This window comes from Ornithorhynchus anatinus, chromosome 4 (genome assembly GCF_004115215.2).
Source record: "Ornithorhynchus anatinus isolate Pmale09 chromosome 4, mOrnAna1.pri.v4, whole genome shotgun sequence".
NCBI classification, from domain to species: Eukaryota; Metazoa; Chordata; class Mammalia; order Monotremata; family Ornithorhynchidae; genus Ornithorhynchus; species Ornithorhynchus anatinus.
The window spans coordinates 101,655,557-101,677,903 of NC_041731.1; the positions used below are offsets into that span (position 1 = coordinate 101,655,557).

General features: G+C 47.3%; 1 protein-coding gene across 1 annotated transcript in view; it reads right to left on the minus strand.

The window, feature by feature from the left end:
- Positions 1-9,718: 9,718 nt before the first annotated feature.
- The window catches only part of CLCA2 (chloride channel accessory 2), a 56,138-nt gene continuing 43,509 nt past the window's right edge, over positions 9,719-22,347 (minus strand). The window contains exons 13-14 of the mRNA XM_029063778.1: positions 17,060-17,296; positions 9,719-10,436 (exon numbers count right to left, since the gene is read on the minus strand). Coding sequence (XP_028919611.1) covers positions 9,994-10,436; positions 17,060-17,296 — 680 coding nt within the window. The 3' untranslated portion in view covers positions 9,719-9,993. The remainder of the gene's footprint in view (positions 10,437-17,059; positions 17,297-22,347) is intronic.

Genomic DNA, 22,347 nt, shown 5'->3' on the forward strand with positions numbered 1-22,347 from the left:
CACGCTGATTGGGCCAAAGTTTACCCAGAGTGGGTCTAGACCAGCAACGAGGATCAAGGACAAATAAAAATACATAAAATGAAAACAAAAGTCAGTAGGGAGCTGTGACGGGAGGAGCAGAAGTTCAGGCTCCTCGGGATTCAGAGTCCACTGTATATCCACAGCCACAGCAATGGCTACTGTGACTACTACTGTGACAGAGAAGCAGCGTGGCTCAGTGGAAAGAGCACGGGCTCTGGAGTCAGAGGTCATGAGTTTGAATCCCAGCTCTGCCACTTGTCAGCTGTGTGACTGTGGGCAAGTCACTTCACTTCTCTGGGCCTCAGTGACCTCATCTGTAAAATGGGGATTAAGACCGGGAGCCCCACGTGGGACGACCTGATTCCCCTGTGTCTACCCCAGCGCTCAGAACAGTGCTCTGCACGTAGTAAGCGCTTAACAAATGCCAACATTATTACTAGCCTTCCCGAGGTTATATACGTCCTCGTGCTACAGGGGCTTTTCTCTTTCCCGCGCAGGGCCTGAGACGGAGCCTGGAGGACAGTGGAGGCAGAAGTGACACCAATAATTTCTTAGGTGCTTAAGAGCTTTACAGAAAAGTCTTATCGGGTTCAAGTAAAACTAGATCCCTGCCGTCTGAGGAGAGCCATTCTCCATTTTCTTGAGGATCTGTCAAGGTTACCTCCATTCCAGATCTTTCTAAACTGCTCTGGATGACACAAAATCCCCTAGCCCACCTTGGCTAGATGATCTCCAAGCTGCCCGAGAATTGACCTCGTTAACGTGAGTGGCCTGTCACCTGATTCACCGGTCACTCCTGATCAGGGGCAGTCACCAACAACTTCCTTCTTGCCAAATCTAATGTGCTTTTTTCTTTCCATTATAATGTACTTTTTTTATTCTATTTGATTTCTATCTTTCTATTCTTCTTTTTAATAGTACTTGTTAAGAACTTATTGCATGCCCGGCTCCGCCACTTGTCGGTTGTGTGACTGTGGGCAAGTCGCTTAACTTCTCTGTGCCTCAGTTACCTCATCTGCAAAATGGGGATTAAAACTGAGCCCCACGTGGGACAACGTGATCACCCTGTATCTACCCCAGCGCTTAAAACAAGCGCTTAACAAATAACATTATTATGATGCCAGGCACTCTTCTAAGCGCTGGGGTAGATACTTCTCCTTTCAACCTCTTGGCTGCCTTTGAGCTATGGATGCTCCCTTCTCCTGGAAACACTTTCTAACCTTGATTTTTCTGACACGGTGTTCTTCTGATTGTAATAATCGTATTTGAATAATGGTATTTGTTAAGCATTTACTCTGAACTTAGCACTGTTCTAAGCAGTGGGGTAAATACAAGAGAATCAGGTTGGACACGGTCCCTGTCCCATATGGGGATCACAGTCTAGGTGAAAGGGTGTAGGATTTCATCGTCATTTTACAGATGTGGAGACTGAGTCATAGAGAAGTTAGGTGACTTGGCCAAAGTCACAAAGCACAGAAGCAGCCGGGGAAGCAGCATGGACTAGAGGAGTCAGAGAACCTGCATCCTAATCCCAGCTCTACCACATGTCTACTGTGTGACCTTGGGCAGATCGCTGAATTTCTCTGTGCCTCAGTTTTCTCAACTGTAAAATGAGGGTGCAATCCCGGTTGTCCCTCCTACTTATACTGTGAGCGTCATGTGGGACAGGGGCTGTGTCTGACCTCGTTAACTTGTATCTACCCCAGCACTTAGTGCTTGACATCTAGAGCTTAAAAAATACTACAATTACATGGCAGAGATGGGATTAGAACCCAGGGCTTCTGATTCCCAGGCCTGTGGTCTTTCCTCTAGGCACATTGCTTCTCTGGGCCTCCTATTTCCCCCACAGCTCCTTCTCAACTATTTTTATTGTCTCTTCCTCCCCATCTCACCTCATAACGGTTGGTGTCCTTAGAGGCTCTCTTCTGAATGTCTCCCCCGATTAGACTGTGAGCCCATCGGTGGGCAGGGACCGTCTCCAGCTGTTGCTGATTTGTACATTTCAAGCGCTTAGTACAGTGCTCTGCACATAGTAAGCGCTCAATAAATACTATTGAATGAATGAATGCCTTTCCCACCTCGCTTTACTCTCACTTCCAAGGGATACTTTTCCTGTTTCCGTTGCTTCAGCTACAGCGTCTCTGCAGATCTACAAATCTACATCGCTCACCCTGACCGCTCTCCTGCGTTACAGTTTCGCACTTTCTCCTGTGACCCGGATAACCCATTATGGGATGCCTCAGCTCTATCCGCCCCAAATTAAACGCCTCATTTTCCCTCCCAGATTCTCTTTTCCTTCTGACTTTCCCATCAGTTGACACGATCTACCACCCTTCCCATCTCCGAATTCCACCCACACCTGGAGCATTATTTTTGATTCGTTCGTCCCTTTCAACCCCCGTATTCAGGTGGTCGTTAAACACTGCTAGTTATTTCCTCACAACATTCTAGCTCGACAACCACATAGGCCTTCTCGTCAGAGAAGCAGCGTGGCTCCGTGGAAAGAGCCCGAGCTTGGGAGTCAGAGGCCATGGGTTCGAATCCCGGTTCTGCCACTTGTCAGCTGTGTGACTCTGGGCAAGTCACTTCACTTCTCTGTGCCTCGGTTCCCTCATCTGGAAAATGGGGATGAAGACTGTGAGCCTCATGTGGGACAACCCGATGACCCTGTATCTCCCCCAGCGCTTAGAACAGTGCTCTGAGAGCAGAGCTGGGATTAGAACCCAGACGCTCAGACTCCCAGGCCTGGACTCTTTCTACCAAGCCACGTTGCTTCTCTCCTAAAAATCCTCCAGTGAGTTGCCCACTCCTCTCACCATCGAGCACAAACTCCTGACCATAGAAGCAGCGAGGCTTAGCGGAAAGAGCACGGGCTTGGGAGTCAGAAGTCATGGGTTCGAATTCCGGCTCCGCCACTCGTCAGCTATGTGACTGTGGGCAAGTCACTTAACTTCTCTGTGCCTCAGTTACCTCATCTGTAAAATGGGGATTAAGACTGTGAGCCCCATGTGGGACAATCTGATTACCCTGTATCAACCCCAGCACTTGGAACAGTGCTCTGCACATAACAAATAACAACTTAGCACTTAACAAATACCAACATTATTATTATTATTACTACCTCTCTTTACTCCTCTATCCAGCTTCCCCGATTTTCCCTATTCAGTCCTCTTTAATTAATCTATTCACCGTGCCTCATTCCCACCTTTTTCTTCCTCTAAGCTCCCTCTCCCTTCTCTGTTTTGTGGAATTCTATCCTTTTCATTTCAAAACGCTTCTGAAATCACATCTCTGGAAGGAAGCCTTCCTTGATACATTTCTCTCTTTTTTATGGTATTTGTTAAGTGCTTACCTTGTGTCCAGCACTGTTCTAAATTCTGAGGTAGCTACAAGTTTATGAAGTTGATTAGACTCCCGGTTCCACATGGAGTTTACAGTCTTAGGAGGAGGGAGTAGGATTTAATCCCCATTTTATGGTTGAGGAAATTGAGGCAAAGAGAAGTTGTGATGATAATAATAAATAATTATGGCATTTGTTAAGTGCTTAGGATGTGCCAGGGACTTTACCAGAAGCTAGGGTTGTTATAAGCAACTCAGGTTGGACGTAGTCCCTGTCCCCTGGTGAAGTCAGAATTAGAACCCATGACCTTCTGACGCCCAAGCCAGGGTTCTTTCTACTAAGCCACTCTGTTATCAGGTTATAGCTGCAACTTCCACTTCGTCACTTCTATACCAGTTATCCGCTTCAATTGTATTTAGTGAGCACTTACTGTGTGCAGAGCACCATACTAAGCGCTCGGGAGAGGACAATATAACAATAAACAGACACATTCCCAGCCCACTGTGAGTTTACAGTCTACAGTGTAGTAGCAGGACTGGTAGTGGTGGTTGGTAGCAACATTTATTGATTTCCCCCCTTGCAATAAATGGCAATAATTGATTGCCCAGATGTGATTTAGCTCTTGAATTTGAAGATAGGGCTGAAAGTGATTTCCGTGCCTGTCTGTGCCCTTAGGTTGTGAAATTGTTCAGGCCAGCGATCATGTCTAACTCACTAGCACTTTGCCCAGTGCTCTGTGCCCGGTAGCTTCTCTATCCATACCATTGATTGATCATCTGAATGGGTGGGTGACCGTGGGGAATCCTGAGGTGGGCTGGTGAGGACTCTCCGAAGGCCCAGCCCCCCACCATCTTGGGCAGGGGTCTGCAGCTTACGGGCCTCCAGCAGCGTGGCTTAGTGGAAAGAGCCCGGGCTTGGGAGTCAGAGGTCATGGGTTCTAATCCCAGCTATGCCGCTTGTCAGCTGTGTGACTTTGGGCAAGTCACTTAACTTCTCTGTGACTCAGTTACCTCATCTGTAAAATGGGGATGAAGACTGTGAGCCCCATGTGGGCCAACCCGATTACCTTGTATGTACCCCAGAGCTTAGAACAGTGCTTGGCACAGAGTAAGCGCTTAACAAATACCATCATTATTATCATTATTATATCTGGATCTTCTTGGAGCTAAAATGAGCTCTTGAACCAAGCCATGGACCTAAGGGGGCGTCCACCAGACACCCTAAAGTGCAGTGTGGACTAGTGAATAGAGCACGGGTTTGAGAATCAGAAGGACCTTGGTTTTAATCCCCACTCTGCCATTTGTCTACTGCAGGATCTTGGGCAAGTCACTCCACTTCTCCATGACTCAGTTAGCTCATCTGTAAAATGAGGATTTAGACAGTGAGCCTCATGTAGAACAGGGACTGTGTCCAAACCGGATTTGCTGGTCTCCACCCCAGAGCTTAGTACAGTGCCTGGCGCACAGTAAGCTCTTAACAGATTCCATTATTATTATTATCATCACTATTATTATTAATAAGATGCTGTTTCCACTCAAAAAAACAACGTAGCGACAACCTACCTAAAATCCTCACAAGGCCTATGGCCACGGGATTCCATTTGACCCATCAGTGCCAGGATCGGGGGACGGGGAGAATAGGGAAAGAGGGGGAATCGATAACAAGCCCAATGCCACTACTGATCCTGAATTGCTTCCATTCCCCTTTTCATCGTCATCATCATTGGTATTTATTGAGCACTTTCTGTGCACAGAGAACTGTACTAAGTGCTTGGACGATTACAGCAGAGTTGGCAGACATGTTCCTTGCCCACAATGAGCTTACAGTCTAGAAGGGGAGACAGACATTAATAGAAATAAATCATTTATATCATCGATAACATATGATTTATCCATCAGTCACCCAGTCAGTGGCATTTATTGAGCCCTTACTATGTGTGGAACACTGTACTAAGTGCTTGGGATAGTACAATACAGCAGAATTAGCAGACAGTTCCCTGTCCATAATGAGCTTCTTGTCTAGAAATGAGTTTACATTCTAGGTATTTAGGCTGTGCGATTGAGGGTGGGGTGAATATCAAGTATGTCCAAAGGTTAAAGGGTTCAAGTGCATTGATGAAATAGAAGGAGGAGAGGAGCTGGGGGAAAGAGGCCTTAGAGAAGCAGCATGGCCTAGTGGATAGAGCAGGGGCCTGGGAGTCAGTAGAACCTGGGTTCTAAGCCCAGCTCAGCAACTTGTCCACTGTGTGACCTTGGACAAGTCAATTCATTTCTCCGTGCCTCAATTCACATCTCACTCTCACCTGTAAAATAAGCGATACGACCGTGAGTCCCATGAGGGACAAGGGCTGTGTCCGACCCAATTTGCCTGTATCCATCCCAGCACTTAGTTCAGTGCCTGGCGCCTAGTAAGCACTTGACAAATATTGTTATTATTATTACTATGAATTGGGGAAAGCCTCTTGAAGATGTGACCTTGATCAGGCTTTGGAGGTGGGGACAGTGGCGGTCTGGATCACACGCGGGGAGGGAGTTCCAGGCTCGGGGGAGGAAAGAGATTGGCAGAGGGGTAGATGAGATCGAGATACGGTGAGCAAACCGGCCCTAGGGGAGCCAAGTGTATGGGTTGGGCTGTAGTAGGAGATCGGTGAGCTAAGGTAAGAGGGGGTGAGCTGATTGAGTGCTTCAAAGCCAATGGTAATGAGTCGCCTTTTGATGCGGAGGTGGATGGGCAACCACTGGAAGTTCTTGAGGTTCTTTTTGTCCCTCCCTTCTCGCCTGATTTCCCTCCCCATCATCCCCTTCTCTCCCTTCTCATCTTCTTTATCTTCTCCTTCCTCCTCTTCGCCCCTGTTGTTTCCATCTCCATCGGCGGCAACAGCTGTCACCGCGAAGCAGTCCCACGGCACATTGCAAATCTTCACTTGACAGCACGCACAGTGTGACATGATGACGCCACACTTGATGTGGAGGGTGATAAATTCTCAAAGGTTTTATTTCATTTGGCCCTGCAAAATGTTTTGGTTTCTGCAACGTAAGTTTGTCGATCCCTGATCTGGGATCTCCCCTTTCCCTTTCCGGAGAGCACAAATGAGGCACAGAATTCAAGTTTCTGATTCAAGCAGAAAGTTCCGTTGGTGGGAACTATATTTTCACTCGAATCGATGACAGAATAAAACCATATATAATGAAAATAGACACAAAACACCCTTTATTCTTTCCTTAAAAAGCAGTAAAGCAGCCCAAAGTAACTGAGCTTGAACTGTAGCGTTTATTTGAGTCGAAACCAATCGTAAATGTACAACTTCATCTACCAACACAACATTGGGCGTGGCTTCATGGAGCGACTGCGACTGTTGAAAACGTTTTGTTGGCAGAAAAGATTATTTTTGCCTGTCTGCACAAGGCAAATGGCATGCTGAGGACCTAATGAAGGCAATGACTGAATCATGCAGAAAAAAATTATGACAAACCTTTTTCTGATCTTGCCTCAGGATACCTGAAGTCATCACATCGGCTCGATTGACATTTCACGCAGTGTCTCCCCAACCTCAGGTCAAGATCCTCCTTCCTCTCACATCTCCTCCTTCTCCCCTCTTCTCGGGCTACTGGACCAGGTGACTTTGGGATCTGAGCAGAGACTACATCTGGGATTTAAGGGAGTGGAGAACTTCCAACAATCACCTGTTCTTTTGAACCAATCAGGTGGCGTGCCAGAAAAAAGTATGACGTTTCATCTGCTTGAGGTCAATTTTAGTGTTTCTAATCCCTGATGTGCTGAATTGCAGGAAAAGTAATTTGTTGCCAGGTTTCCTTCAATATAAGTGAGGATAACATGGGTAGCACTGCCACTTCTAGACTCTAAGCCCGCTGTGAGCGGGGAATGTATCTGTTTACTGTTGTACTCTCCCAAGCGCTTCGTACAGTGCTCTGCACACGGTAAGCACTCAGTGGATGTGACTGACTGAACGAATGAATTAGGAAACAAGAAAAATCCACTAAGTTTCTTTTTTTCCATGTAAACACATATAGTTAGCCTACATCTATCCAGGGTGAGTTGAAACTTGATCATTTTACTGGGTAGATGCTAAAAAAAAGCATCATTCATTCAATAGGATTTATTGAGTGCTTACTATGTGCAGAGCACACTCTTCCCTTCACAGTTTGAGCTTCCCCCCAGGAAGCACTTGTCATATCCTGCCTTCATTACTGCACCAGTCTTGCCAATCCTTCTGCCTCCAGTTTCTCCCCTCTCCAGTCCATTCTTCACTCTGCTCCCCAGTTCTTTTTCCTAAAACGTGACTCCGCAATGACTCCCACTCCTCAAAAACGTCCCGTGGCTCCGCAGCGTGGCTCAGTGGAAAGAGCACGGGCTTTGGAGTCAGAGGCCATGGGTTCGAATCCCGGTTCTGCCACTTGTCAGCTGTGTGACTCTGGGCAAGTCACTTGGCTTCTCTGTGCAAGTCACTTCACTTCTCTGTGCCTCAGTTCCCTCATCTGTAAAATGGGGATGAAGACGGTGAGCCCCACGGGGGACAACCTGATTCCCCTGTGTCTACCCCAACACTCTGAACAGTGCTCCGCACATAGTAAGTGCTTAACAAATACCAACATTATTATTATTATTACCATCACCACATTTAGCAGAATCTCCTGACCCGTGACTTGCGAGCTCTTGCTTAGCCCTCTCCTTTCCTTCCCTTCCAATCTCTTCTCCCACCACACCCCAGCTCTCACTCTTCCTTTCGCTCAAACTATTCAGTGTCCCTCCTTCTCACCTCTCCCACAGCTGACTTTTTGGTCTTTTGTTCCCTCCTGCTTGGAACTCCCTACCCTGAAAGACCACTGATCTCTTCATCTTCAAAGCACTTATTGAGTCACATTAGAGCAAAGCACATTTTCTTTTATGCAGTCCATTTTCCTTGGCATCATGGTCCATTTTCTTAACACACTGCAGCACTATCTGGACACCTTGTCAAAACTAATCAATATTACCTGATTAATTTCTAATCCATCAGCCAATCAATTAATGGCATATATTGAGCACTTACTGTGTGCAGAACACTTTTTCTAAGCACTTAGGAAGGTACAGTACAACAGAATTGGTCAAGCATATTGTCTGCCCACAAGGAGCTTACAGTCTACAGTGTCATCTTGTCATCTTAGAGGAGCAGCGTGGCTCAGTGGAAAGAGCCTGGGCTTTGGAGTCAGAGGTCATGGGTTCGACTCCCGGCTCTGCCACTTGGCAGCTGTGGGACTGTGGGCGAGTCACTTCACTTCTCTGTGTCTCAGTTACCTCCTCTGTAAAATGGGGATTGACTGTGAACCTCACGTGGGACCACCTGACGAGCCTGTATCTACCCCAGCGCTTAGAACAGTGCTCGGCACATAGTAAGCGCTTAACAAATACCAACATTATTATCTTGTCTCTCTCCAACTGCCGCTTTGGCCCTTCTCATCTCTGAAGCACTCAAGTATTAGGAGAGCTGCATTTATGAACATATATTTATGCTCTGTTACTTTTTTCAAGTAGTAATTTATTGTAACCACCCCTGCTGGATTGTATACTTTGAGGGCTGGGATCACGTTACCGATTCTATTCTTCTCTCCCAAATGCTTACTACAGTGCTCCGCACACAGAGTAAGTGCTCAGTAAATATGATTGATTGATTGGTTGATTGATTGGAAAGGAAAACTGGGGCAATTCATAGACCCTATGAAATTCTGCCCCTCCAAGAACTACTCAGGGTGGGACCATATTAGCCCCTGGAATCACTAATTTTAAGGGAGGAACAATTTAAGGCTGAAATTACCGCATTGGCAAATAGCACCTCTTCTATCCCTCCTCCACCCCACACTTGTCAGCTGCGCGACTGTGGGCAAGTCACTTAACTTCTCTGTGCCTCAGTTACCTCTTCTGTAAAATGGGGATTAACGGTGAGCCTCACGTGGGACAACCTGATTACTCTGTCTCTCCCCCAGCGCTTAGAACAGTGCTCTGCACATAGTAAGCGCTTAACAAATACCAACATTGTTATTATTATTGTTATTAAGGGTGATAATTTTACCCTGGGCGATTTAGTCCAGGGCTGACACGTTCTAAACTGACCATGTCAGTTGTCCCTGATTTCCATGTCACTTCACCCGTGCAGACACAGGGTTAGAGAAAGATTCCTATTCCAATCTCACTCAGGGAAGCAGCGTAGCCGTGTGGAAAGAATACGGGAGGCAGAAGACCTGAGTTCTAATTCCGGCTACAGCGCTTGCCCGCTGTGTGATTTTGGGTGAGTCGCTTCACTTCTCGGTGCTGCAGTTTCCTCGCCTGTAAAATAGGGATTCGGGACCTATTCCCCCTCCTGCTTAGGCTGCGAGGTTGATGTGGGGCTCTTCTGACAGGATTATCTATTTCAGTACAGTGCTCGGTACGTAGTAAGTGCTTAACAAATTCCACAGTTATTATTCTCTTTTAGGTCTAAAAGCTGAGAATCTGGTCTCTTTCAAGCAACGCAGTCGGGCTTTACTTCATTTTTACTTAGGTTTGATTTTTCCAACGTTCCTGCCTTAGGGATCTTGATCTTGCCTGAAAGCTGTCGAACGCACAGGAAGACGAGTAGATCAGACCCGATTCTAAAATTACAGTAACTTTGTTCTATTCTCTCTCAGGCTTGCTTGCTTCTTTAGGTTTAAAGCATAATGAGAGGCAAATATAGTAAGACAGACTACTGCTATTAGTCCAATTGCAGCTAAAGCGCCTCCGAGCGCAAAAGAGTCCCTGACCACACCGGGGGAGGTTTTGGCCGGAAAAGATACAAGGGCCTGGACGATGTTAGATACATCGGACAGATGGGAGACCTCGTCACTAGCTCGTACTGCCATGTAGATCACGCGCGCGCCCTCTGAGTCTCCATCGAGTTGATTCTGTTGGTCTTCGGTAAGACGTTCCGGCGCAAACACAAATATTTCTTTGGAGCCGGCTGGCTGAGGGATCATCTTGGAAGCGTTCACTAAGACGGCGCTTTTGAAGTCATCTTTTATGCTTTGAAGACTCTGACTCATTCTTATTTCATAACTCACAGCTGAAATGCAAAATGCGTTCATCGAGATGTTCATTTTACCTTCAGTCTTTCAGGGGAAGTTAATAATAATAATAATAATGTTGGTATTTGTTAAGCGCTTACTATGTGCCGAGCACCGTTCTAAGCGCTGGGGTAGACACAGGGGAATCAGGTTGTCCCACGTGGGGCTCACAGTCTTCATCCCCATTTTACAGATGAGGTCACTGAGGCACCGAGAAGTCAAGTGACTTGCCCAACGTCACACAGCTGACAAGCGGCTGAGCCGGGATTCGAACCCCTGACCTCTGACTCCAAACCCGGGCTCTTTCCACTGAGCCACGCCGCTTCTCATGGGGAGGACAGGGTTTCGGGGGAAGAAGAGTTCAATTTCGGAACTATTCCTTGGCCACGCTAATTCAAAAATTGATTCCTGCCATAATCTGAGGAACACCGGAGGCCTTCGCTATTTGAAAGGAAACTTGGAATTGAGAAAGATTTGAGTTAACATTTTCCTTCTTTTCTTGCTACTTGATAAAGATACACTTTCTAATCCTCTGAAATCATAATCGAACATTTAGAAGAGCAGTTGTCCTAAAAAGAGACCTAAACAGATTCCTCACTCAGCAGTTTTTTGCTGCTGTTGTTTATTTTAACGGTAGAGAAGCAGCGTGGCTCAGTGGAAAGAGCTTGGGTTTAGGAGTCAGAGGTCATGGGTTCTAATCCCGGCTCTGCCACCTGTCAGCTGTGTGACTTTGGGCAAGTCACAACTTCTGGGTGCCTCAGTTATCTCATCTGTAAAATGGGGATTAAGACTGGGAGCCCCGCGTGGGACAACCTGATTATCTGGTATCTACCCCAGTGCTTAGAACAGTGCTAGGCACATAGTAAGCACTTAACAAATACTATGTGCCAGGAATTGTAATGAGTGCTTGGGTGGATAAAAGGGTGGGTGCAGTCTACGTCCCACATGGGGCCCACAGTCTCAATCCTCATTTTACAGATGAGGTAACTGAGGAACAGAGAAGTTAAGTTACTTGCCCAAGGTCACACAGTGGATAAGTGGCAGAACCGGGACTAGAACCCAGGTGTTTCTGACTTTCAGGCCTGTGCTCTTTCCACTGGACCACACTAGGAGAAGGGCCGTGGCTCAGTGGAAAGAGCCCAGACTTGGGAGTCAGGGGATATGGGTTCTAATCCTGGCTCCGCCCGGCTGTGTGACCTTGGGCAAGCCACTTAACTTCTCTGTGCCTCAGTTACCTCATCTGTGAAATGGACATTAAGACTTTGAGCTGCTCTGCGCACAGTAAGCGCTTAACAAATACCGACATTATTACTATGTGGGTCAACGCGATTATCTTAGAACTCAGAACAGTGCTCGGTACATAGTAAGCGCTTAACAAATATCATCATGATTATTATTCCCAATAGCAGTGTGGCCTTTCCTTTGGAGTTACCACCCACTCTTTTCCTTGTAATCCACGCCCGTTTAATTAGACTGGCTAGGTGGGACACAACGCCGCCGCGGAAAAAGGTTCGTTTCTCCACTGCTTCAAACCTGACCTCTGGATCTCAGACATGTTTACCTGCTTTTCAGTTCCGATAATGATTTTACTGCTCAGACCTGGGTCAGAGTCTGACAAAACCTCCCTCTCTGAAATGCATTTCCATGAATCAGACGTACCCGGGGGCATGTGACTTTCATTGTCTGTCATTTGTGTCTGACATCTCAATACTGGAGTGATCCAATTTTTCACCTTTGGTTGTATTTGCATTATGTATTTGTACCAGAAGGAAATAGAAAAATATCTGCTGCTAATGCCGTCATGGTTCTGAGAGTTCGTCTATCGCTAGCTTTAGCCAGGGTTCATTTTGAGGTAGCAGTTTTAACACGGCCGGAAAGCACTGCTGGCTCAGTGGAAAGAGCCCGGGCTTTGGAGTCAGAGGTCAGGGGTTCGAATCCCGGCTTTGCCACTTGTCAGCTGCGTGACTGTGGACAGGTCACTTCACTTCCCTGTGCCTCAGTGACCTCATCTGTAAAATAGGGATTGAGACTGTGAGCCCCACATGGGACAACCTGATACCCCTGTTGTCTACCCCGGCACTTAGAACAGTGCTCTGCACATAGTAAGCGCTTAACGAATACCAACATTATTATTAATTACGGTATCGGTCGAACGCTTACCGTGTGCCAGGCCCTGAACTAAACGCCGGCACGGATACGAGCAAATCGGATTGGACATAGTCCCTTGGCCCACGTGGGGCTCGCGGTCCCAGTCCCCATTTTACAAATGAGGTATCTGAGAAACAGAGAAGGTAAGTGACTTGATCAAGGTCACACAACAGACAAGGGACAGAGCCCAGATTACAACCCATGACCTTCGGACTCCCAAGCCCGTGATCTATCCACCATGCCATGCTGCTTCTGCTCAGCTCCAAGGCCTATACTCAACTCTTTATAAAGTTGAACGCAGATGATGACATTCATCCATGGGTGTGATTGTCATTCCGAGAATCCCTGGCACACTGTGTCCATGAAAATACAAGGGTGTGTTTTTTCTGGCCCTTCGCCGTTCAGGTGATCATTGCTCAGACACCAATTATCCCAAGGGGAAAGGTGGGTCCTATTTCCGACAGCATGGATTGTCCCTGCGATAGCGGTGACCGTTGAGATTGAGCCACCCACACCCTTTCACCCGGTCTCCCATGCCCAGGACCACAGATTGTGAATCACGTCTTCACCATGCAAACTAGGGGAGTGCTCGCTTTTTCAAATCATGTGCAAGATAGTGTACTAGGCCCTGGGGTAGATACAAGCTAATCAGGTTGGACGCAGCCCGTGTCCCACATGGGGCTCACAGCAGCGTGGTCTAGTAGATAACGCACGGGCCCGGGAGTCAGAGGGATCTGGGTCCTGATCCCAGTTCCGCCACATGTCCCGTGTGACCTCGAGTAAGTCGCTTCACTCCTCTGGGCCTCAGTGACCTCATCTATAAAATGGGGATGGAGACTATGAGCCCCATTTGGGACAGGGACTGTGTCCCACCCGATTTGCTTGTATCCACCCCAGCTCTTAGAACAGTGCCTGACACATAGTAAGCAATTAACAAATACCTTAATAATTATTATTTTACAGATGAGGTAATAGAGGCACAGAGAAGTGAAGTAATTGGCCCAAGGTCACATGGCAGACAAGTGGCTCCTTCCTCTCCTTTTGATAAATTATAACTAAAGTTTTCTTACATCTTTCTCCTGCCTGATGGTGTTTGCTACCTATGTCTACCTTTCTAGGGCAATGACATTCTACAATGGACAAGTTAGGGAAGAACTGAAACACAAACCAGGTGAAGTGGAGAGAGCACAAGCCTAGGAGTCAGAAGGTCATGAGTTCTAATCCCGGCACTACCACTTGTCTGTTGTGTGACCTATCATTTGCCTCTTGTTTTAGGAAAAGCCTCCAACTCTCTGTTCTTTGGTGCTCCTTTATAATCACTTTAAACGAGTGGATTAATGTTCCCCAGTTTCTCATTCATTTTAATTGAAATTCGGTTGTCAGATTATGCATCTTGGTAGTCTAAGTGTCAGGTTTTATTCATCTTCACATGGTTCTGATAGTTAATATCCCACCCTGATACTTTCATTTGAATTTTTCAGGATCCCACAGACCTGCTGTTCAATCACTCCCCGATAGTGTTTTATGGAAAAGGTTAATACTTGTGTCTGCTGACTAGTTTCTGGTTTGTTCATTCTTCTCACATAACAGTTTGTGAGAAGAAATTCTGTCCCCGACCCCCATCAAATTCACCAAGCCACACGTCTCTTCACCGCCTGAAAATCTCCCTTTTCAACGAGGCAATTTCCAACTATTCTCCACCTCCGTGGTCTGGTGATCCCATCGGCCACCCTCAGCAGTCACGTAGTCATCGGCTTATTCTTTCTCCTTTTTATGACTTTTGTTAGTTTGCATTTGTTTTTTTCTCTTGTTCCCATTCTATCACCGTGGCTGCGTCTGAGTCCCGCATTTATTAACGAAAGAACCCTGGAGGGCATTTTGCGGCGTGCGGTGCGCTGTGTCCTTGCTTGTCTACTGGCCGATTTCACTCTGTCCTCCAGGAGGAACACCTCTGGCAGAAATGAGAGCGTGGCATTGTCAGCACGGCTCAGTGGAAAGAGCCTGGGCTTGGGAGTCATAGCTCATGGGTTCGAATCCCGGCTCCAACGCTTGTCAGCTGTGTGACCTTGGGCAAGTCACTTGACTTCTCTGTGCCTCAGTTACCTCATCTGTAAAACGGGGATTAAGACTGTGAGCCTCAGGTGGGACCACCTGATGACCCTGTACTCCCCCAGCGTTTAGGACAGTGCTCTGCACATAGTAAGCGCTTAACAAATACCAACATTATTATTGTGCAAGCCAGTAATCTTCTAACCCATTCCTCTGCTCAGGTTCTTGCTCCTGAAGTCTCAGGAGTGAGGCCCGTTGATCCTACCCGACAGGAGACTGGGAACAGAGCATGGGCCAGAAGGACCTAGGTTCTGCCACTTGTCTGCTGTGTGACCGTGGACAAGTCACTTAACTTCTCTGTGCCTCAGTTACCTCATCTGTAAAGTGGGGATTAAGACTGTGAGCCCTGTGTGGGACAGGGACTGTGTCTAACCTGATTTTCTTGTATAGTAATAATAATGATAATGATGGTATTTAATAGGAGCTTACTATGTGTCAAGCACTGTTCTAAGCACTGGGACACTGTTCTAAGTGCCGGGCTCTGTTCTAAGTACCCCAGCACTTAGTACACTTCCTGGAACATAGTAAGCTCTTAACAAATACCACAGTTATTATCATTATTATCATTAGCAACCTACTTTCCCCTTTTAGATGAAACCTCCCTGAAGACAGCATTCCTATCACCTATTGTTATTGTATGCTCCAAATGCCCAGTACACTGCTCTACATAATAGGTGCCTAATAAATACTGATGATGGTGTGTAAATGAAAAAAAAAATCTCTATTTCTAAGTATAAACATTTTTAAAAACTGTTTGTTATATAATAGAAATACCCAAGCATTTCCTTGAAATGTGGGCCTCAAACTAGGTCTATTCACTCTGATGATCCGATCGATTTGGGACTTGAAAATACATTTTGGTCTAAGTTATTTTGATACTTCAGGAAGAGGATTTTCTCTGTTCCGCAATTTCCAGATAATACCGGTAAAGCTTTCTGGGGGGCCTCCAATATCTAAATGATTTGCCTGAGGAGATCTTTTTCAATGAGATCTCCCTGGCCTCACACTTCCTCTTCGCTAATGATGCGTAGGATCTTCAGCTCCCTAAATTAAAGAGTCATCATGGCAGTATTACTCCAGATTTTATTTTTGTATCCATCGATGCTTTGGATGATTCCAGGACAAGAGATCTATCATGCGCTATTACTGAGAAATTCAGGGACTTAGAGGGAAATGTTAGCAATCACCTCCATCAGGATGGCCATCAAGGAGGGCAGTTCTCATTAGCTCACTGTAGGCAGGGAATGTGTCTGTTTATTTTTACGTTATACTCTCCCAAGTGCTTAGTTCAGTGCTTTGCACACAGTCAGCGCCCAATAAGTACGATTGACTGACACTGTTTTTTCACATCCATCCTCTTGCTCCTGTTAGCGGCAGAATATCTGTATGGAGTTGACCTGTCTAGAAGTGGCATTGTGATCTTACTTTCATTTTGAATATTTTCTTTCAATCATTCAATCATATTTAGTGAGTTCTTACTGCGTGCATAGCACTGTAGTAGGAACTTGGGAGAGTACAGTACAACAGAGTTGGCAGACACATTTCCTGCCCAAAAGGACCTTGGGCAAATCACTTAACTTCTCTGTACCTCAGTTTCCTCGTTTGTAAAATGGAGATTAAGAATAGGATCACTGTGTGGGACAGGGACTACGTCTAACCCGATTACCCTGCATCTACCCCTCCACTTGGTATAGTGCCTGGCACAGAGTAAGCGCTTAACAAATACCACAATTATTATTATTAAAAACAAATAAATCATATTTGTTAAGCACTTACTATGTGCAAAGCACCGTTCTAAGCGCTGAGGGATACAAGGTGATCAGTTTGTCCCACGAGGGGCTCACAGTTTTAATCCCCATTTGACAGATGAGGTCACTGAGGCACAGAGAAGTTAAGAAGTTAAGTGACTTGCCCACGGTCATACAGCTGACCAGCGGCGGAGCTGGGATTAGAACCCGTGACCTCTGACTTCCAAGCCCGCGCTCTTTCCACTGAGCCACGCTGCTTCTCTACTGCACTTAAATTCATTCTTGCTCTTTTTAGCCCAGCCACACCAGAGATGCCTTTCCTGACTTTTAGACAGAAGTAGAAAACTCAGACAACCTTTAGGAAGAAGCTCTAGAACTAGATACAAGAAACCGGCTTACTCACTCTGAGAGTGTGGTTATAAATTCATGAGATAATCCTTGTCCTAAAGCTGGATCTTCTGGGTCATGCCATGTGCTATATTTAATGCTTGGTGGAAGACTGGAACATTTGATTCACAAGACTATTTTGAATTATCGACTCCACCTCATGAAGACGCTCTGGGCTGGATGCAAGCAAATCAAGCCTCAAAAGAAGAAGAGCAGATGAGCAGACATACCTCGGCCCTGATCAAAATCATCACCGGGTGCCGTCCATGATAAGATAATTGACTCTTCTTCCTTATCAGCTTCCAAGTCAATAATTTTACAGGGAGGAAACACATCGGAAGAGTGACCAACTGGAACTTCCAAGACCGAGAAAGAACCTCCTGAAGCTGTTCGACTGATACCCCATTTTTGTACTGGAACACTGTGGTCACTCATTGATATTTTTGGAGCGTTCATCTGAATATTTCCTGAAACACAAAATACAGCATTTAGACTTGTTGTTCTTTAAAACATTTTTGGTATCTGTTCAGCATTTACTATGTGGCAGGCAGGGTATTGGGAGAGATACCAGCTGATTAGGTTGAACACAGCGTGGCTCAGTGGAAAGCTCACGGGCTTTGGAGTCAGAGGTCATGGGTTCGAACCCCGGCTCTGCCACTTGTCGGCTGACTGTGGACAAGTCACTTCACTTCTCTGGGCCTCAGTTCCCTCATCTGTAAAATGGGGAAGAAGGCCGTGAGCCTCGCGTGGGACAGTCTGATAACCCGGTGTCTACCCCAGCGCTTAGAACAGTGCTCTGCACATAGTAAGCGCTTAACAAATACCAACATTATTATTAACACAGTCTATGTCCCATACGGGGATGATGATGGTTTTTTAAGCGCTTACTATGTGCCACGGACTAAGCGCTGGGGTTGAAACAAGATAATCAGGTTGGACACAGTCCCTGCCCCACATGGGGCTCACAGTCTTAATCCCCATTTTATAGATGAGGTAACTGGGGCACAGAGAAGTGAAGTGACCTGCCTAAAGTCACACAGCAGACAAGTGGTGGACCCGGGATTAGAACCCCAGTCTTTTTGACTCAGGTCCATGCTCTATCCACTAGGCCAATCCCCATTTTATAGATGAGATAACTGAGGCACAGAGAAGTTCAAAGACTTGCTCAAGGTCACAAAGCTGACAAGTAGCCGGATTGGGATTAGAATCCCAGATCCTTCTGACTTCCAGGCCCGTGGCCTATCTGGTAGGCCATGCTGCTTCTTAGTTGTCTTTTGCATTCATTCATTCAATAGTATTTATTGATCGCTTCCTAGGTGCAGAGCACTGTACTAAGCGCTTGGAATGTACAATTTGGCAACAGATAGAGACAATCCCTAAAGACTGAGCTCCTCATCTTCCCTCCCAAACCCGGTCCGCTCCCAGACTTCTCTATCACCGTCGAGGGCACGACCGTCCTTCCCGTCTCTCGGGCCCGCGATCTCGGCGTCATCCTTGACTCGTCTCTCTCGTTCACCCCACACATCCTATCCGTTACCGAGACCTGCCGGTTTCACCTCTACGATATCGCCAAGATCCGCCCTTTCCTCTCCACCCAGACGGCTACGTTACCGTTACGGGCTCTCGTCATATCCCGGCTAGACTACCGTGTCGGCCTTCTCTCCGACCTCCCTTCCTCCTCTCTCGCCCCGCTCCGGTCTATTCTTCACTCCGCTGCCCGGCTCATCTTCCCGCAGAGACGATCTGGGCATGTCACTCCCCTTCTTAAACAACTCCAGTGGTTGCCTGTCGACCTCCGTTCCAAACAAAAACTCCTCACTCTAGGCTTCGAGGCTCTCCGTCACCTCGCCCCTTCCTACCTCTCCTCCCTTCTCTCTTTCCACCGCCCACCCCGCACGCTCCGCTCCTCCGCCGCCCACCTCCTCGCCGTCCCTCGGTCTCGCCCGTCCCGCCGTCGACCCCCGGGTCGCGTCCTCCCGCGGTCCCGGAACGCCCTCCCTCCTCACCTCCGCCAAACTGATTCTCTTTCCCTCTTCAAAACCCTACTTAAAACTCACCTCCTCCGAGAGGCATTCCCAGACTGAGCTCCTCTTCCACCTCTACTCCCTCTGCCATCCCTCCTTTTACCTCTCCGCAGCTAAACCCTCATTTTCCCCTTTTCCCTCTGCTCCTCCACCTCTCCCTTCCCATCCCCGCAGCACCGTACTCGTCCGCTCGACTGTATATATTTTCGTCACCCTATTTATTTTGTTAATGAATTGTACATCGCCTCGATTCTATTTAGTCGCCATCGGTTTTTACGAGATATTCTTCCCCTCGACTCTGTTTATCGCCATCGTTCTCGTCTGTCCGTCTCCCCCGATTAGACCGTGAGCACGTCAAACGGCGGGGACCGTCTCTATCTGTTGCCGACTTGTTCATCCCAAGCGCTTAGTCCAGTGCTCTGCACATAGTAAGCGCTCAATAAATACTATTGAATGAATCCCTGCCCAATGGTGGGCTCACAGTCTGAGTATAAAAATTCACTAATAAATTTGCTCTTTTATATCTTTAATGTAGCCATATTGGTGAAATGATATGAAAATGAACCATCAATTGGTCCCAGAGACCGGAAAAGTGCAAGTCGCCACAGAGTTTTCCAAACGTTACGGCCGAATGACAAGAACATGGGCCTGGGATTCAGCGGACGTGATCCAGCCCTGGCTCCACCACTTTCCTGCAGTGTGACCTTGGGCAAGTCTTTTAAACTTCTCTCATTTAGCTGATGGATTAATAAAATTCAGGGTGTGAATAATTAGTAGGAAAGGATTAATGAGCAGATAAGCGTTTGAAGAAGGGGTGGAATTTGAGGAAGGCTTTGAAGTTGGGAAAGACTAAAGTTGACGAGGTAAGGAAAATTCCTGTCTGGGGGAATTGAAAGAGAGAGGAAAGGGTCAGAGGCAGAGGAGATGAGAATGAGGTACAGCTGGAGTGGGTGTGCTAGAATCAAAGCAAGCCAACGGGGGAGAAGCGGATGAGGAGAGCCATTATGTAAAGCAGAGAGAGCTGGTGAAGACTCTAGAAGCCAATCTTCATCATCAGCGATGGTATTTATTAAGCACCTACGGAGTGCAGAACGCTGTAATAACTACTTGGCAGAATTCAACGGAAGCAACGTTCTCCGGGAGGTTCCAATGTGATGTGAGTAGAGCCAGTCTTAAGTTACACAAGGAGTGGGAGCAAGATGAAGGAACAAGGATGTGGCCAGAAGTAGTTCAAATGCAGAGAAGCGGGGAGACCTGGTGGAAAAGGCAGGGGATGTGGATTCTAATGCCGGTTCTGCTGCTTGTCTGCTGTGTGATCTTGGGCAAGTCACTTCACTTCTCTGTGCTTCAGTTCCCTCATCTGCAAAATGGAGATGAAGACTCTGAGCCCTATATGGGATAGGAACCCTGTCCAACCTGATTTGCTTGTGTTCACCTCAGTGCCGAATACAGTGCCTGGAGCGTAGTGAGTGCTTACCAAATGCTCTATCTACTAAGCCATGCTGCTTCTCATGTGTTATGAACACAAGCCCTGCCTCCTGGCTCGCTCTATCCCCAACCACCTGCAGTGGCCCGTGACCGGGACAGGTCCGGAGCTTTACCGTACTATGGAGGCTCAGAGTTACTGGGGGTGGGGAGGGAGAAGACTATCTCTAAACCTCCCCATAAAACCCTGGAGAAGCGCCAAAGGTGTGTCTTTATGATCTGACGCCAGCAAAGAGACTTAAAGGGTAGGGCTTTCTGCCTTTATCATAAATCACTCTTCCTCCACCCTTGTGTCACGGGGAGATTCTTAGACTGTAAGCCGGTCAATGGGCAGGGACTGTCTCTATCTGTTGCCCGAATCGTACATTCCAAGTGCTTAGTACAGTGTTGTGCACATAGGAAGCGCTCAGTGAATACTATTGAATGAATATCTCTTTTCCTTTAGCCAGGTAGTAGCCAACGTGAGGGACACATTCAAAATGACTCAAGCAAATAGGCAGGGGTGTTTTAAGTGAAATTGGGGCTTTGATCTGGCTTATGTAGTGGCCCCCGCCATCACGTGACTTTTGCTACGCACGCTAGAAGCCAGAATAGCAGCAGAGTTGTAAGGGAATCCGGGGGTGGTCTTGGAACTTGGGTTCAGGAGGTCTTTTTCATAGTTGGGAAAGAGAGAGTCAAGCAGAGGCCTACCCATTCCATTCCTAAGTTGGCCAGTGGCTAATGAGTGGAAAGCAATCTGCTACAAGTCAAAACTCCCCTGTGCTGGGCAGCAGCGGCATGGGAGAGGGTCAGAGGCAGAGACTGGAGTTTACTGTGCGGAGGTAGGCAGTGGTAAACCACTTCTGCATTTTTACCAAGAAAACTCCACGGATCCACTACCAGAAGGATTGCAGTTGGAGGTGCGGCGTTCTGGGAGAGATGTATCCGTGGCGTCGCTGTAGGTCGGAGACGACCCGACGGCATAAGACAAGATGACCTCGTTATCTGTCCGCTAATACTGTTGTAGTTTACTCTCCCGCACGCAGTCCAGAGCTCTGTACGTAAATACCACTGAAAGATGGGCTGATTGAGTCAGGAGGACCCCAGAGACGATCAGGTGTTAATTCCTGAACTGCTTCTCCTCCCTTCCTACCTTTCAGCCTTAGTGCTTGCTCTTCCAAAAGCAAAGGTGGATTTGGGCCTGGGGATGGGAGAGCAAGCGGGACGGTTGGAACTCTTCCCCTCTTCCCCTTAGTCACAGGGAGACACTACAAAGGCCGTGAGTGGAAAAAGTGCCACCTGCTTAAAAATCAAATACACTTTTCCCTCTTAATTCCCGATCATCTTAGTGAACTCTCCCAACAAGATTCCACAAGATTCCTCTGGCGAGATGAAGAGCTGAGCCATGATTCACGCCAGTGAGTCGTACCTATTTGTGTTAATCACTGTCCCCTCGGCTAACCGAGAAGAACAGAGAGGAGACTGAGACCATTTGGATTTTAAAGGAGCTCCGGGGGACACGCCTCTCTCTTGCCGCCCTATTCCCCGAAATTTCAAGTGCATCATCCCCCTTCCGATCCAAACGTGTCGGGGCAGGCTGCCTCGCCGTAGCTGTTTCAAAAAGACAGTCGTCTTCACGATGCCCCAAGCAGCGGCTGTGTTGGTCAGATCAAAAAGGGGGATGATTTTGGAGACTGGCTGAGACCCTCTTCAGCCCAGGGCCCTGGGCTTTAAAGCCTTTGAGCCCCTGCATTAATCCGGCCCGGCGAATCGAGATAGCAGTCAACCAATGGTATTTATTAAGTGCAGGGCACTTAATATTAAGTGCTTGGGAGAGCTCAGGGTAACAGAGTTGGCGGATGTGTTCCCTGGTCACAGGTCCTCTATCTTGGGCAGGGGCTGATGAAGTGCTTGGTGGATTATATATTTCTCTGACTGCCCAGCCATTGGGCACTGGGAAGTTGGCCTTCTGTTTGTACCTTCACCTTGGGAACAGCCAGGCACCATAATGAGGTGATTCGATTCCAATC